Genomic DNA, 17,729 nt, shown 5'->3' with positions numbered 1-17,729 from the left:
CTCTGGACGAGGACAGCTGGGCACCACGTCCCTGGCATCCAGTCGACCCATCTCAGTTTGCCTGCTCATCCTCAGCTACACCATGGGGGAACCTTCTCTTCCCACACCCTCTCCCACTTCACCCCAGCCGTCTCCAAGGAGCTTCCAACTCCCAGCGGGAATGTTGGATGAGGACCAGCCGGCAGCCACATTTCAGAGACACCCTGGGCTCCCCTCCATAATCTTCACTGAAGAGAGGTTGGCATTGGGTGGTGAGCTGAGGCTTGGTATTCCAGAAGGACTTTTCCCATCAAGGCACCTTCTGTAGATGTCTAGAGTGATCGTCAACCACTTTAGAGAAAGATCTCTCCCATCCACCATTTTAGAGGGTGATTGGTTCTGTCGGCCATTTTGAAGAAGATAATTGACACACTCCCCACCACTGTAGGTGAAGACTAGTTCTCATGAGTTAATTCAGTGTATCCTTGGTCCCATCCCAACCCAACGTCTTAGGGAGATAGTATAGCGTAACCCACCCCCACCCCCCAGTGGTTTTGCACCAATACTGACCACATTAGAAGGATTTGGGACACTATTATCCATAACGGCTAAGTTAAAGGTGTTTAAGACATCATTGGCCATAGCACAGAAGATCAAACCAATACCAACCAAGTTAGAGATGTTTGTGACCCCAATGAACAGTGTAGAGGCAATTGGACAAATACCGGGTACATTTGAGAGATTTAGGAAACTATTGGCCATTGCAGAGAAAGTTGCACCAATAGCGAACAGGGTTAGAGGAGCTTGGGACAACGTTAGCCATTGCAGCGAGGATTGGACCAATCAATGCCAGCCAAGTTCAAGGGGTTGGGTCACCATTGTCCATGGCAAAGGAAGTCGGACCAATATCAACCATGTCAGATGGAGTTGGAAAATCACTGGCCATTGGACCACTGCCAACCAACTTGAACTATTGGACTATCCTCATCCATGTCTGAGACTGTTTGGGTATATTGAAAGGTGACAGGGCCATTGCTTCTAATCAGCAGATGGGGCCATTTATTTGGTGATGAAGCCCAACGGAGCACTCCAGCGCAGGAGACGAAATACGGAGGGGGTTCAATCCTTGCCTGCACTGAGACGTTGGTGGGGAGGGAGGTGAGGGGGTGGTGGAGTTATGTGGTCGGGACTGGAATTATTTCGATTTCCTTATCCAGGCTATGCATGGTGGAGATGGGGTTGGGGTTTGATGTTCTCTCCTTGCTGGAGGTGGAGAGGGAGGGGGATGAGTTCCCAACCCCTTCCCCATTCTCCCCACCTTCAGCCCAGCCCCCAACCCATCCCCGTCCTCAGCACAACTACATCAGCGGCATAAACGGTGTCGGAGATGGAGCACCCAGTCGGAGACATGACTTCACTCTCTCTCGAGAAGATCTTATTCCAGGAAGAAGAGATGTAGGGATGGGCGCTTGTGGGGGGTGGGGGAGGTGTGCAGAAGATAGATGCCCCGAGCACCTAGAGACCCCTAACCCCAGGCGGAGAGCGGACAGCGTTGGCCATGGACCAATAACGGCCAAGTAGAGGGAACTGGGATCCCATTCGCTATAGTAAACCCCCAACCCCGGGCGTTAGAACGCAGCTGGCAATCTCGACGAGTTTGTGTGTGTTTTTTAAAAGCCAGGACGAACTTTTGTAAAAGAAGTTTTATTCTGTCTCGTATATCTTTGTAAAACCAATTTTAGCTACCAAGGCTTTTTATTGGCAAGACAGGGGAAGTTAATCCCCTCCCTGCAGCGGGGTGTGCTGGGTGGGGTTACAGGGGGAGGGCATGCGATCATTTTATTCTGGGTTTTTGTTCTGTGTTCAGATATTTTGATGTTTTGAATTGAATAAAGGAATCTTGGTGTACGTCTTCATGCAGTTCCGAACAATTCCGCCCCAGAGGCGATGAGTGAGTGAGCGAGGCCTCCGTCGGCCAGGTCGACTGAGGATATTGCGTTCCGGCTGGGCTGTCTACCTGATACGCCAGCCAGGGCAGAACGATATAGAGAGCAAGCCGCTACCCATGTAGGAGGCTCCCGCTCTCCACGATGAGCCCGAAGGAATGGCCGATACAGTTTGATACCAGCGGTGCTTCAGGAGTTGCCGGTCAGTATTGACTTAGGGACTGCAGCTCCGGATCTGGGGTTTACTCCCGAATTCTTCCCCGTGAGCGGGTATAGACACAAGGCAGTGGAGGTTTGAGATCAGAGTATTCCGTCTCCTCGATGAGCTGACAGCCACGACTGATGAGCCCATCTGCCCGAAGCGGCAGTCACCCGCCTTTACCCCCTTGTCAATGGAAACGGTTCTGCCGGGCTCAGTAGCTAAACCACACGTGAAGGTCAGAAGCTGGACTTGGTTGTCAGAGGCTGTTTGAGACGTGCGCCATTGGGAGCATTTAATAGGTACTGGGACCTCATCCCCCTTCCCCCCTCCCCCGGCTATAACGAGGAATCAAGGTGGAAGGCGGGGGACATGGGAATGGAAATTGTGCACAGGGCAGAGACGGAGACTCTGCACGGTGCTCCTGGTGTGGGTCTGACCCAGGGATACGGAGATGCGAACTGTGCACGGTGCTCCCAGTGTGGGTCTGACCCGGAGGGATACGGAGATGGGAACTGTGCACGGTGCTCCCAGTGTGGGTCTGACCCGGAGGGATACGGAGATGGGAACTGTGCACGGTGTTCCCAGTGTGTGTCTGACCCAGGGATACGGAGACGGGAACTGTGCACGGTGCTTCCGGTCTGGGTCTCACCCAGGGACACGGATACTGGGTGATACGGAGACAGGAACCGTCCACCTCTCCCCTTTCCCTGCACATCTATATGTCTGTGTCCTCGCCGATTAACCCCCTCGATTGTATCTGCCTCCTCCTCCTCCACTGGCAGCACGTTCTAGGTATCTAAAGCTCTATGCGTGATTAAAAAAACGTGACCCTCTCATCTCCTTTGAACTCTCTCTCACCTTAAACACACGCCCTCTGGTATTAGACATCTCCACCCTGGGGAAACGTCTTCTCTAGCTGTGCCTCTCATAAACTTATAAACCTCTATCAGATCTCCCCTCACCTTCCGCCGCTCTAGAGAAAACAACCCAAGTTTGTCCACTCCTTGTAGCTCACACCCTCTGATGCAGGCAGCATCCTGGTGAACCTCCTGCACCCTGTCCAAAGCCTGCGGGTTTCTCCGCTGACACGGGGCGATCTCTGTGCCTCCCTCGGTTGGTCGGGGTCGAGAACGGACGTTGCATCGCAGCTGTTGACGCGATACGCAAGCCAGGGCAGTACAATACAGAGAGCGAGCCGTCGCCATCTGCCGGGGCAATACAATACAGAGAGCGAGCCGTCGCCATCTGCCGGGGCAATACAATACAGAGAGCGAGCCGTCGCCATCTACTGGGGCAGTACAATACAGAGAGCGAGCCGTCGCCATCTGCCGGGGCAGTACAATACAGAGAGCGAGCCGTCGCCATCTACTGGGGCAATACAATACAGAGACCGAGCCGTCGCCATCTGCCGGGGCAATACAATACAGAGAGCGAGCCGTCGCCATCTGCCGGGGCAATACAATACAGAGAGCGAGCCGTCGCCATCTGCCGGGGCAGTACAATACAGAGAGCGAGCCGTCGCCATCTACTGGGGCAATACAATACAGAGACCGAGCCGTCGCCATCTGCCGGGGCAATACAATACAGAGAGCGAGCCGTCGCCATCTGCCGGGGCAATACAATACAGAGAGCGAGCCGTCGCCATCTGCCGGGGCAATACAATACAGAGAGCGAGCCGTCGCCATCTGCCGGGGCAATACAATACAGAGAGCGAGCCGTCGCCATCTGCCGGGGCAATACAATACAGAGAGCGAGCCGTCGCCATCTGCCGGGGCAATACAATACAGAGAGCGAGCCGTCGCCATCTGCCGGGGCAGTACAATACAGAGAGCGAGCCGTCGCCATCTGCCGGGGCAGTACAATACAGAGAGCGAGCCGTCGCCCTCTACCGGGGCAATACAATGCAGAGAGCGAGCCGTCGTCGTCTGCTGGGGCAATACAATACAGAGAGCGAGCCGTCGCCATCTACTGGGGCAATACAATACAGAGAGCGAGCCGTCGCCATCTACTGGGGCAGTACAATACAGAGAGCGAGCCGTCGCCATCTACCGGGACAATACAATACAGAGAGCGAGCCGTCGCCATCTGCCGGGCTTCGGCTCTCCGCACAGCTGATTCATGCAGAGGAATCTCAGAGACCGGCACAGTTGGGCACCAGCGGCGTCGCAGGGGTTGCCGGTGAAGGGATTTAGAAAGTAAGTCTATTGCACACTCCAGAGCAAAAGGTGGTGGTAATGCACCATTAAGCTGGGTACCAACCGCCGTAAAACAAGACAGAGAGAGAGGAATGGACGGTTCGCGTTGACACGACGGAGGGATTTTTCCCTGGAGGCTTGCTCCCGAAACCTCTCTCATGTGGATACAGCCGCAAGGCAGCGGAGGTTTCAGATCCGACTTTTCCTTCTTCAAGATGAGCTGCCAGCCACGGCTGTCAAGCCGCTTCTGCCCAAAGTGACTGTTTTAAGGCGCCAGTAACCTGCTTTTGCCCCTTCTCCCGTGAATAGAAACGGTCCCGCCGGGCTGAGTAGCTAACCATACGTGAAGGCCGGGAGCTGGACGGCTGTCAGAGACTATTTGAGACACACGTCATTGGGAGCATTTAAATGACAGTGGGAGCTTGTCCCCACTACCTCCCCCGGCTGAAACCAATTCCATGTGACCACTTAATGTCTTCGAAAGCCAGCGTCAGTGCATACAAGCTCCCGGCTTGTCTTGCCCGTCTTCACAGGGATCGGTCCGGTATTCCCTTCCTGAGCCTGTCGTCTGTATTGGGAATTAAACATAATCAACAAGACTATAGAACATAACAGCAGAATTGGGCCATTCGGCCCATCGAGTCTGCATCACCAATCCAGCAAGGCTGATTTACTAATCCTCTCAACTCCATTCTCCTGCCTTCTCCCCGTAACCTTTGACACCCTGACTAATCAAGAACCTATCAACCGCCACTTTAAATATACCCATTAACTTGGCGGCCACAGCCACATGGATAGGGAATCACGGGACAGTCTACAGAGCAGCACTCGCTGGGGTCACAGTGCTCCACTGTGACACATTCAGGATTTCAGTGGATGGGCCTCTCGAGGGAATTCTCACTTCGTCCAGGGGATTCCCTCACACTCCTGACCTGTACGCAGTGGAAGGTTGATGTGTCGGATGCTGTGGGCAAGGACCAACTCCACTGAGGAATATACAGGGTGGTCTCTTGCCCTCTCCCTCTGCAAACTTACGAGCCCACATTTTCACGCAAGGCATTGGTAGATAGCACAAAGAGCAGAAGTCCCAGCAACGATCCCTGTGAATCCCTCCAGCCAGAGTCCTTATTTGTTGATTGATATGCAGTGTGGGAAAGGAACCTTCCGAGCAGTCCCACGATTTAACCCCAGCCTTACAATGACCAATTAACTTACCGACCATAGTGTTTCGACTGTGGCAGGAACCCAGAGGAAACGCATGTGATATGGGGAGAACATACAAACTGCTCACAAGCATCTGCTCTCTGCAATTCCAGACAGCCCGTTCACCATGGATCCCATACATTCCAGCCTCTGGATTAGTTTCCCATAACACATAGGGAGCAGAAATAGACGATTCAGTCCACCAAGTCTGATTCGCCATACCATCAAGGCTGATTTATTATCCCATTCTCCTGCCTTCTCCTTGAAACCTTTGACAACCTGATTAATCAAGAACCTAGCAACCTCCACTTTAGATATCCCCAATCACTTGGCCTCCACAGCCGCCTCTCACAAAGAATTCCACAGATTCATCACTCTGGCTAAAGAAATTCTTCCTCATCTCTGTTCTATTCTGAGGCTGCACTTTCTGATCCGAGACATCCTCTCCACATCCACTCTATCTAGCCCTTTCAATATTTGACAGGTTTCAGTGAGAGTCCCCCCTCCCCACACCCCCCCCCACCTTTATTCTTCTAAAGTCCAGCTCCCTGAACTCCACTGAGATCCACACAGACAACATCCATTACCAAGCACGATTGATCTCCTTCAATACTTCCTCTGATAGGGGAAGTTCATAAGCCATGACATGCCCCACACAAAGACCTGATGACTGTCCCCAATAAACCCCTGGTTTTTCAGGTTTAGAGTGAAAGGCAACCCAGTTATACAGTATTGCTTTTTTACATGTCCACCCAGTAGCTACTTTATTAATGACTCTAATCTTTAAAGCAAATATCTAATCAGCCAATCACGTGGCAGCAACTCAATGCATAGAAGCATGCAGACATGGTCAAGAGGTTCCGTTGCTGTTCAGATCAAACATCAGAATGGGGAATAAATGTGGTCGAAGTGACTTTGACTGTGGAATGGTTGATGGCTTCCAATCCAAACTGAGTGAGGTCTCCCAGTCAGGAAATCTAGGATCCAGTTGCAGAGGGAGGTGTTCAGGCCTAGCAGGCTCAGCTTTCCAATCAGTTTCTGAGGAATGATTGTGTTGAACGCTGATCTGAAGTCTATGAGCAGCATTCGAACGTACGTGTCTTGGATGCATCACGGCTCGGCACGGCGACCGCTCCACCCGGGACCGCAGGAAACCGCAGAGACTTGTGGACACAGGTCAGCACATCACGGAGACCAGCCTCCCCTCCATGGACTCTGTCTACACTTCCCACTGTCTCAGTAAAACAGAGAGTGTGATCAAATACCCCCACCCACACCGGACATTCTCTCTCTCCCCCCCCCACCCCCATCGGGCAGAAGATACAAAGGCCTGAGAGCACGTCCCACCAGGCTCGAGGACAGCTTCTACCCCGCTGTTATCAGACTATTGAACGGTCCCCCAGTACGAGGGCAGCTTCTACCCCGCTGTTATCAGACTATTGAACGGTCCCCCAGTACGAGGGCAGCTTCTACCCTGCTGTTATCAGACTATTGAACGCTCCCCCAGTATGAGGACAGCTTCTACCCCGCTGTTATCAGACTATTGAACGGTCCCCCAGTACGAGGGCAGCTTCTACCCCGCTGTTATCAGACTATTGAACGATCCCCAGTACGAGAACAGCTTCTACCCCGCTGTTATCAGACTATTGAACGCTCCCCCAGTACGAGGACAGCTTCTACCCCCGCTGTTATCAGACTATTGAACAGTCCCCCAGTACGAGAACAGCTTCTACCCCGCTGTTATCAGACTATTGAACGCCCCCCCAGTACGATAAGATGGACTCTTGACCTCACAATCTACCTCGTCGTGACCCTTGCAGCTTATTGTCTGCCCTGCAGTGCCCTTTCTCTGTAACTGTAACACTTTAATCTGCACTCCGTTACTGTTTTCCCTTGTTCTTCCTCAATGCACTGTGTAAGTGATCCGTATGGATAGAATACAAAAGCCAAGATTTTCCCTGTTTCCATGTGAAAATAATAAACTGTTAGCCAGAAAGCAGCAGTCTAGAAATCAACGAATTCAAATGAATCAAGAACGGTGGAGCACACAGACCAATTGTCCTTTGTTCTTGCCATGAGGTCAGAGGAAAGAAGGCTGCCACTTTGTGGATTGGCTTTGCTTGGCTGAATCAATGGTTTAAAGTAGAGGCAATGATGCTCCAGGTAATCTGCTGGACTAGGGAGAATTTCCAAATAGGAAGCAATTTGTTACATATTCTGTGGTGTGAACATCCTTGATGGTTTGTGAATGGTGGGGTCTGTGTCAGCCCTGCGTCATTTTAGCTGGTTACTGGTTTGGTAACTAATTTCAAACAAAGAGCCATAACTTAACCAGTTATCACCTGCGGAAGAGGGAAATAAATGGACTCTGGCCTGGACCACAGCCATTGGGAATGAAATGGGATATTTGAACAGGTAAGGAAAGACTATAAAAGCAGAGACTTTGAATGCAAAGTGATGACAACTCTCCAGAGACCAACCATCGAGGATGTGGAGGACCCCACGGACATATGGAGATTACATCAGGAACACTTTTCCTGGGTATTACTTTTCTATTCTTTGACTGTTCGTGGAGTGTAGGTGTGCACAAGAACTTGTCTGTGTAAATTCACACGCTTGTGAACTTGCAGGCAAATACAGATTCACTCTGTGCCTCGCTGTTCATCACTATTAATCCTTGTAACAAAACTAATACCAGTTCTATATTTTAGAACTGATTGAAATAAATTGTCTCCACGTCATTTTGTAAACTTCTCTTTCTCTCCCCCTTCTTTCCCCTCAACCCCCATCACAGGAGGAAAACAACCAAACTTTGTCCAAAATCTACTCCCAGCTCATACCCCGCCCCGCCCCCCCCCCCGGGATATGGTTGGGGTGTCCCTTGTGGGAACTGGTATGGAGCATTTCCCGCCGGGATAAAAGCAGTCGTCTACACTCGATCTGTTCCTCTCATAATCTTATGAACCGCTGTGAGACCTCAGCCTCTGCCAAGAAAACCCAACTTTGTCCAACCTCTCAAAACCTAGCATAAGGATTGCAAGAGACAAAATTGGTCCTCTGGTAAATCAGTTATAATTCATGAGTGGATCCGAAAGAGATGGAGATCTTTTTTTTCTTGGTATCTGTACTTACTCGGGAGATGGACAGAGTCTATAGAAGTGAGGCAACGCAGTAGCAAATCCATGGACCCTGTACAGATTACAGATGAGACTGCTGTCTTGAGGTAAATCAGGATGGACAAATCCCCAGAGCCTGACAAGCTGTTCCCTTAAACCCTGTGAGAGGTAAGCGCAGAAATTGCAGCTTTTCAAATCATCCTTTGCAACAGGTGATGTACCACAGGATTGGAGGAACACTCACAACACGCTGGAGGAATTCAGCAGGTCGGGCAGCATCCGTGGAAAAGATCGGTCCACGTTTTGGGCCGGAACCCTTCGTCAGGATGCTGCCTGACCTGCTGAGTTCCTCCAGCGTGTTGGGAGTGTTTCTTTGACCCCAGCATCTGCAGATTATTTTGTGTGTACAGGATTGGCGGATAGCCCATGTTGTTCCACTGTTAAAGAAAGGCTCTAAAAATAAACCGGGAAATTACAGGCCGGTGAGCCTGACATCAGTAGTGGAGAAGTTATTGGAAGGTATTCTAATGAACTGATATATGTAAGTATTTGGACAGACAGGAACTAATTAGGGATAGTAAGCATGGCAGGGTCATGTCTGACCAATCTTGAGATTTTTTTGAGGGTGTTTCCAGGAAAGTGGATGACAGCAAGGTAGTGGATGTTGTCTACATGGATCTTAGTAAGGCATTTGACAGGGTCCCACATGGGAGACTGGTCAAGAAGGTTCAGTCACTCGGCATTCAGAATGAGGTAGTAAATTGGATTAAACATTGGCTTTGCGGGGAGAAACCAGAGAGTGGTATCAGATGGTTACCCCTCTGACTGGAGGCCTGAGACTAGTGGTGTGCCACAGGGATCGAAGATCTGGTTGACAATGCGGTTAACTGGATCAGAAAATTTGAAGATAATTGGGGGTGCAGTGCACAGTGAGGATTATCAAACCTAGCATTGGGATCTGGAGCAGCTGGGAAATGGCAGGTAGAATCTAATGCAGACAAGTGCAAGGTGCTGCACTTTGGTAGGACCCAACCAGGGTAGATCTTACACAGTCAATGAGGAGTGTGATGGAACAGAAGGTTCTGGGAATACAGGTTTTTAATTCATAAAAAGTGGGTCATTAAGAAAGCTTTTGGCACATTGGCCTTCATAAATCAAAGTACTGAGTACAGGAGTTGGGATGTTGAAGTTGTAGAAGACACTGGTGAGGCCTATTTGCACTACTGTGTGCAGTTTTGGTCACCTACCTACAGGAAAAATGTAAATATGGTTAAAAGAGTACAGAGAAAATTTACAAGGATATTGGCAGGTCTGGAGGACCTGAGTTATAAAGAAAGATCGAATAGGTCAGGACTTTATTCCTTGCAACATGGAAGATTGAGGGAAGAGTTGATAGAGGTGTACAAAATTATGATGGGTTTAGATGAGTAAATGCAAACAGGCATTGTGAACAGTTTATCTCCATACACTCCTGGGTCAGACCCACACCAGGACAACCATGCAGTTCCCGTCTCCGTATCCTCCTGGGTCAGATCCACACCAAGAGAACCGTGCATAGTTCCTGTCTCCCTATCCCTGGGTCAGACCCTCACCAGGAGCACCGTGCACAGTTCCCATCTCCGTAACCCCCTAGGTCAGACCCATGCCAGGAGCATCGTGCACAGTTCCCATCTCCATATCCCTGAGTCAAATCCACAGCAAGAGTACTGTGCACAGTTCCCATCTCCGTATCCCCCTGGGTCAGACCCACATCTGGAGCACCTTGCACAGTTCCCATCTCCGTATCCTCCTGGGTCAGACCCACACTGGGAACACCGTGCACAGTACCTGTCTCCATATCCCCCTGGGTCAGACCCACACTGGGAGCACCGTGCGCAGTTCCCATCTCCGTATCCCCCTGAATCAGACCCACACCGGGAGCACCGTGCACAGTTCCTGACTCCATAACCCCCTGGGTCAGACCCACACCAGGAGCACCATGCACAGTTCCCGTCTCCATATCCCCCTGGGTCAGACCCCCACTGGGAACACCATGCACAGTTCCCGTCTCCTCATCACCCTAGGGCAGCCCACAGCAGGAGCACTGCCCCAGGGGTGAGGGAGTGGAAAATCTGGTGTACCCTGACCACACAGACAAAAACGTCTTGCAGCAGATAATGTTTAATATAAACAGAATGTACCCATTTCTTTATTTACAGGTGTAGATGGGGAGTCGGGCATGAGGAAGAACCTCACCGTAGAACTGCCCCTCCAGGAGGCTGTTATCTCGGAACACAGTACCTGACTAGGACGCGGAATGAGAACAAACCAGAACCTGAGATGAGAAGGGACCTGGTCACTGGGGAAATGTCTCTGTATCCCAGGGTCAGGCACAGTGAAGTCCCCTCCACACCGTCCCGGGGTCAAACACAGTGAAGCTCCCTCCACACCATCCCGGGGTCAGGCACAGTGAAGTCCCCTCCACACACTCCCGGGGTCAGACACAGTGAAGCTCCCTCCACACACTCCCGGGGTCAGACACAGTGAAGCTCCCTCTACTCCGTCCCGGGGTCAGGCACAGTGAAGCTCCCTCCACACCGTCCCGGGGTCAGACACAGTGAAGCTCCCTCCACACCATCGCTGGGTCAGACACAGTGAGGCTCCCTCCACACCATCCCAGGGTCAGACACAGTGAAGTCCCCTCCACACCGTCCCGGGGTCAGACACAGTGAAGCTCCCTCTACACCTTCCCGGGGTCAGGCACAGTGAAGTCCCCTCCACACCATCCTGGGGTCAGGCACAGTGAAGTCCCCTCCACACACTCCCGGGGTCAGACACAGTGAAGCTCCCTCCACATACTCCCGGGGCCAGACACAGTGAAGCTCCCTCCACACACTCCCGGGGTTAGCACAGTGAAGCTCCCTCCACACACTCCCGGGGTCAGACACAGTGAAGCTCCCTCTACTCCGTCCCGGGGTCAGGCACAGTGAAGTCCCCTCCACACACTCCCGGGGTTAGCACAACAGTGAAGTCCCCTCCACACCGTCCCGGAGTCAGACACAGTGAAGCTCCCTCTACACCTTCCCGGGGTCAGGCACAGTGAAGCTCCCTCCACACACTCCCGGGGTTAGAAGCAGAGTGAAGCCCCCTCCAGACTGTCCTGGGCACAAAGGAGTGAGTCAGAGAGGGAAGGAAGGGAGAGGGGAGAGAGAGTGAGATGGGGTTGGAGGATGTAGGATGGCGAGGGTTGGTAAAAGGGAACAGGAGAAGAAAGTTGAGAATGAATAATGAAATGCAAGAGATGGCGAGAGGGGGCACACGCACATCCAGGACTTGGTCAGAGCACAAATGAAATTGTGAGTATGGGGAGTGAGTTGGGATGCCCAGGACAGGGATGAGTGTGCTGGGGTGGGAGAACATCTGCAATAACTTATGTAGAGTGGTCAGACCTTTCAATTCTGGGTGGGTGGGAGAGGAACCAGACAGGCGGGGTGGGAAATTTGTATTTTTTTCCTCTTCCTTTTCTTTTTGTTACAAAAGCAAATGAGGCAACCACATCTTCTGCTCCAGCTCCCCCTGTGGGTCAAACGGAAGCCCAGGCTCATCAGGAATGGTGTGCTGCGGGGTCCTAGAACTCAGCAGCTGGAGCCTATAACCACTGGTAGGATGCTGCACGGTCCTAGAGTCCAGAAATTAGAGCCAGTATCTGCAGGAAGGGGTGCTCCTGGGTCCCAGTGCCCTGCATTCAGTACCTTGTAGTTGCTGGGGCTGATGCAGGTTCCTAGGGTGCATCAAGTGCCTCAGTCATTGGAAAAGAGCTGCCACAGGGTCCAAGTGCCCAGCTGATATCCAATATTCACTTGAAGGGGTGCCGCAGAGTCCTAGTGCACAGTAGCCAGTCACTGGGAGAAGTGGTGCAGGGTCCTAGTGCCCAATGGGGTGAGGATTACCTTAGTGCCTGGTGACCCATGGGGGCGGAGGGAGGGGGGGAGGGCAGATTCTAGAGCCGACGGAGTGCCCGCTTCTTCTCACCCTTCTTCTTGGGGGGCTTCTTGTCGCCGGCGTGCTTTTTGGGGAGGGGCCCATCGGGGGGGCGGGGCTGGGGCGAAGTGGATGAGGAAGATGGCGGAGGGGAGGGGTCATTATCACGGGCGCGGGCGTGAATCTCGGTCAGCAGGCGGGCACGCGATGCGTACTCGCTGTATTCCTCCAGCAGTAGGCGACCTGCTTCCTCGTTGAGGGCTGACTCCGGGTTCGGCTGGATCAGCAGGCACTTGATGGTCTGGATGAGACAGACAGAAATAAGAGGGTGGCGTTAGCAGAGGGAGCAGCTGTCGTGGACCAGGCGACCTTCCCCCTCCCCACACCTCACACACAGAGACACCAACCAGCAGCACATGACGAATTCCCAACTCCGGCCTCCAGTCCCGCTGCAGAACATTGACGCAGATCTCTCCACTGGGGCTGACGTTGGGGTGGAAGATGCGGGTGATAAAGAAGGCCTTAGGAGGCCGGGCAGGGAAGTCCTTGCCCAGCACCAGCTTCATCCGGAAAAGGCCTCCTGCATATGGTGTCCCATCTGTGAAGGGGGAAGAGAGATGAGTCGAGTAAGGTGAGAGAAAGAGGGAGGGGAAAGGGCAAGGGGGGGAGAGGGGACAGGAATGGGGCAAGGGGGGAGGGGACAGGGATGGGGGGGCAAGGGGGAGCAGGGAAGGTGGGGAGAGAGAGGGGGAGTGTGGGGAGAGAGGGGGAGGCAGGGAGAGGGAGAAGGGGAGGGTGCGGAGACGGAGAAGGGGAGGGCGGGGAGAGGGAGAAGGGGGAGGCAGGGAGAGGGAGAAGGGGGAGGCAGGGAGAGGGAGAAGGGGGAGGCGGGGAGAGGGAGGGGGAGGCGGGCAGAGGGAGAAGGGGAGGTGGGGAGAGGGAGAAGGAGAAGCGGGGAGAGAGAGGCGGGGAGAGGGAGAAGGGGAGGTGGGGAGAGGGAGAAGGGGAGGCAGGGAGAGGGAGAAGAGGAGGCAGGGAGAGGGAGAAGGGGAGGCAGGGAGAGGGAGAAGGTGGAGGCGGGGAGAGAGAAGAGGGAGGCGGGGAGAGAGAAGTCGGAGGCGGGGAGAGCGAAGGGGGAGGCGGGGAGAGAGAAGGGGGAGGCGGGGAGAGAGAAGGGGGAGGTGGGGAGAGGGAGAAGGGGGAGGTGGGGAGAGAGAAGGGGAGGTGGGGAGGGAGAAGGGGGAGGCGGGGAGAGGGAAGGGGAGTCAGGGGAGAGAGGGGGAGGCGGGGAGAGAGAGGGGGAGGAGGGGAGAGGGAGAAGGGGGAGGCGGGGGGATAGGGAGAAGGGGGAGGCGGGGAGAGGGAGAAGGAGGAGAGGGGGGAGAGAGAGGGGAGGCAGGGAGAGGGAGAAGGGGAGAGGGAGAAGTGGAGGCGGGGAGAGGGAGAAGGGGGAGGTGGAAAGAGGGAGAAGGGGGAGGTGGGGAGATGGAGAAGGGAGAAGGGGAGATGGGGAGGGGCAGAAGGGGAGACGGGGAGATAGAGAAGGAGAGGCGGGGAGATAGAGAAGGGGAGGCGGGGAGAGAGAAGAGGGAGGCGGGGAGAGAGAAGTGGGAGGCGGGGAGAGCGAAGGGGGAGGCGGGGAGAGCGAAGGGGGAGGCGGGGAGAGAGAAGGGGGAGGCGGGGAGAGAGAAGGGGGAGGCGGGGAGAGAGAAGGGGAGGTGGGGAGGGAGAAGGGGGAGGCGGGGAGAGGGAAGGGGAGTCAGGGGAGAGAGGGGGAGGCGGGGAGAGAGAGGGGGAGGAGGGGAGAGGGAGAAGGGGGAGGCGGGGATAGGGAGAAGGGGAAGGCGGGGAGAGGGAGAAGGGGGAGGCGGGGAGAGGGAGAAGGGGGAGAGGGGGAGAGAGAGGGGGAGGCGGGGAGAGGGAGAAGGGGAGGCGTGGAGAGGGAGAAGGGGGAGGCGGGGAGAGGGAGAAGGGGGAGAGGGGGAGAGAGAGGGGGAGGCGGGGAGAGGGACAAGGGGAGGCGGGGAGAGGGAGAAGGGGGAGGTGGGGAGAGGGAGAAGTGGGAGGTGGGGAGATGGAGAAGGGGAGACGGGGAAGGGAGAAGGGGAGACGGGGAAGGGAGAAGGGGGAGACGGGGAAGGGAGAAGGGGAGACGGGGAGGGGCAGAAGGGGAGGTGGGGAGATAGAGAAGGGGAGGCGGGGAGATAGAGAAGGGGAGGCGGGGAGAGAGATGGGGGAGGCGGGGAGAGAGATGGGGGAGGCGGGGAGAGGGAGAAGGTGGAGGCGGGGAGAGAGAAGAGGGAGGCGGGGAGAGAGAAGTCGGAGGCGGGGAGAGCGAAGGGGGAGGCGGGGAGAGAGAAGGGGGAGGCGGGGAGAGAGAAGGGGGAGGTGGGGAGAGGGAGAAGGGGGAGGTGGGGAGATGGAGAAGGGGAGACGGGGAAGGGAGAAGGGGAGACGGGGAAGGGAGAAGGGAGGCGGGGAGGGGCAGAAGGGGAGGCGGGGAGATAGAGAAGGGGAGGCGGGGAGAGAAATGGGGGAGGCGGGGAGAGAGATGGGGGAGGCGGGGAGAGAGATGGGGGAGGCGGGGAGATGGACAAGGGGAGACGGGGAAGGGAGAAGGGGAGACGGGGAGGGGCAGAAGGGGAGGCGGGGAGATAGAGAAGGGGAGGCGGGGAGAGAGATGGGGGAGGCGGGGAGAGAGATGGGGGAGGCGGGGAGAGAGATGGGGGAGGCGGGGAGAGAGATGGGGGAGGCGGGGAGAGAGAAGAGGGAGGCGGGGAGAGAGAAGTGGGAGGCGGGGAGAGCGAAGGGGGAGGCGGGGAGAGGGAGAAGGGGGAGAGGGGGAGAGAGAGGGGGAGGCGGGGAGAGGGAGAAGGGAGGCGGGGAGAGGGAGAAGGGGGAGGTGGGGAGAGGGAGAAGTGGGAGGTGGGGAGATGGAGAAGGGGAGACGGGGAAGGGAGAAGGGGAAACGGGGAGGGGCAGAAGGGGAGGTGGGGAGATAGAGAAGGGGAGGCGGGGAGATAGAGAAGGGGAGGCGGGGAGAGAGATGGGGGAGGCGGGGAGAGAGAAGAGGGAGGCGGGGAGAGAGAAGAGGGAGGCGGGGAGAGAGAAGTCGGAGGCGGGGAGAGCGAAGGGGGAGGCGGGGAGAGAGAAGGGGGAGGCGGGGAGAGAGAAGGGGGAGGCGGGGAGAGAGAAGGGGGAGGCGGGGAGAGGGAGAAGGGGGAGGTGGGGAGATGGAGAAGGGGAGACGGGGAAGGGAGAAGGGGAGACAGGGAGGGGCAGAAGGGGAGGCGGGGAGATAGAGAAGGGGAGGCGGGGAGAGAAATGGGGGAGGCGGGGAGAGAGATGGGGGAGGCGGGGAGATGGACAAGGGGAGACGGGGAAGGGAGAAGGGGAGACGGGGAGGGGCAGAAGGGGAGGCGGGGAGATAGAGAAGGGGAGGCGGGGAGAGAGATGGGGGAGGCGGGGAGAGAGATGGGGGAGGCGGGGAGAGAGAAGAGGGAGGCGGGGAGAGGGAAGTGGGAGGCGGGGAGAGGGAGGGGGAGTCGGGGGAGAGAGGGGGAGGCGGGGAGAGAGGGGGAGGCGGGGAGAGAGCGGGAGGCGGGGGAGAGGGGGAGGCAGGGGAGAGAGAGAGGGTGGGGAGAGAGGTGGAGGCGGGGAGAGAGAGGGGGAGGCAGGGAGAGGGAGAAGGGTGAGGGCATGGAGAGGGAGAAGGGGGAGGGCGGAGAGAGGGAGAAGGGGAGGGCGGGGAGAAGGGGGAGACGGGGAGAGGGAGAATGGGGAGGGTGGAGAGAGGGAGAAGGGGGAGGCGGGGAGAGGGAGAAGGGGGAGGGGGGAGAGGGAAAAGGGGGAGACGGGGAGAGGGAGAATGGGGAGGGCAGAGAGAGGGAGAAGGGGGAGGCGGGGAGAGGGAGAAGGGGGAGACGGGGAGAGAGAGAAGGGGAGGCTGGGAGAGGTAGAAGGCGAGGAGGAGAGATGGAGAAGGGCATACGGGGAGAGGGAGAAGGGGAAGGCGGGGAGAGGGAGAATGGGAGGCGGTGAGAGGGAGAAGGGGGAGGCGGAGAGAGAAGGGGGAGACGGGGAGGGGGAGAAGGGGAGGCGGGGAGAGGGAGAAGTGGAGGTGGGGAGAGGGAGAAGGGGGAGGCGGGGAGAGGGAGAAGGAGGAGAGGGGGAGAGAGAGGGGGAGGCGGGTAGAGGGAGAAGAGGAGGCGGGGAGAGGGAGACGGGGGAGGCGGTGAGAGGGAGAAGGGGAGGCGGGGAGAGGGAGTGGGAGTCGGGGGAGAGAGGGGGAGGCGGGGGGAGAGAGAGGGGGAGGCGGGGAGAGAGAGGGGGAGGCGGGGAGAGAGGGGGAGGCGGGGAGATAGGGGGAGGCGGGGAGAGAGAGCGGGAGGCGGGGAGAGAGAAGGGGAGGCTGGGAGAGGTAGAAGGCGAGGAGGAGAGATGGAGAAGGGCATACGGGGGAGAGGGAGAAGGGGAAGGCGGGGAGAGGGAGAATGGGAGGCGGTGAGAGGGAGAAGGGGGAGGCGGAGAGAGAGAAGGGGGAGACGAGGAGAGGGAGAAGGGGAGGCGGGGAGAGGGAGAAGGGGAGGTGGGGAGAGGGAGAAGGGGGAGGCGGGGAGAGGGAGAAGGGGGAGGCGGGGAGAGGGAGCAGGAGAGGGGGAGAGAGAGGGGGAGGCGGGGAGAGGGAGAAGAGGAGGCGGGGAGAGGGAGACGGGGGAGGCGGGGAGAGGGAGACGGGGGAGGCGGGGAGAGGGAGAAGGGGGAGGCGGGGAGAGGGAGAAGGGGAGGCGGGGAGAGGGAGTGGGAATCGGGGGAGAGAGGGGGAGGCAGGGAGAGAGAGGGGGAGGCGGGGAGAGAGAGGGGGAGGCGGGGAGAGAGAGGTGGAGGCGAGGAGAGAGAGGTGGAGGCGGGGAGAGAGGGGGAGGCGGGGAGAGAGAGGGGGAGGCGGGGAGAGAGAGGGGGAGGCGGGGAGAGAGGGGGAGGCGGGGAGAGAGAGCGGGAGGCGGGGAGAGAGAGCGGGAGGCGGGGAGAGAGAGCGGGAGGCGGGGGAGAGGGGAGGCAGGGGGGGAGAGGGGGAGGCAGCGGGGAGAGAGAGAAGGGGGAGGCGGGGAGAGGGAGAAGGGGAGGC

At 56.7% G+C, this 17,729-nt stretch overlaps 1 protein-coding gene across 1 annotated transcript; it reads right to left on the bottom strand.

The window, feature by feature from the left end:
• Positions 1-10,785: 10,785 nt before the first annotated feature.
• ube2s (ubiquitin-conjugating enzyme E2S) lies at positions 10,786-13,204 on the bottom strand. The gene is made up of 2 exons (XM_072250057.1): positions 13,009-13,204; positions 10,786-12,902 (listed from the first exon to the last, which is right to left on the bottom strand). The coding sequence occupies exons 1-2, from the start codon at positions 13,165-13,167 to the stop codon at positions 12,621-12,623; spliced, it is 441 nt and encodes a 146-aa protein (XP_072106158.1). The 5' UTR covers positions 13,168-13,204; the 3' UTR covers positions 10,786-12,620.
• Between the last annotated feature and the right edge of the window lie 4,525 nt (positions 13,205-17,729).

This window comes from Mobula birostris, unplaced genomic scaffold, assembly GCF_030028105.1.
Source record: "Mobula birostris isolate sMobBir1 unplaced genomic scaffold, sMobBir1.hap1 scaffold_1420, whole genome shotgun sequence".
NCBI lineage: Eukaryota > Metazoa > Chordata > Chondrichthyes > Myliobatiformes > Myliobatidae > Mobula > Mobula birostris.
This window is presented reverse-complemented; position numbering and strand designations above follow the sequence as displayed.

What these genes read in the sequence shown, in the direction of transcription:
- ube2s (XM_072250057.1), bottom strand. Translation starts at nt 13,167, where the DNA reads ATGAAGCTGGTGCTGGGCAAGGACTTCCCTGCCCGGCCTCCTAAGGCC. An exon ending in GAATTCGTCATGTGCTGCTG is followed by an intron (nt 12,903 to 13,008) that starts GTTGGTGTCTCT and finishes TGTCTCATCCAG; the next exon opens with ACCATCAAGTGCCTGCTGAT.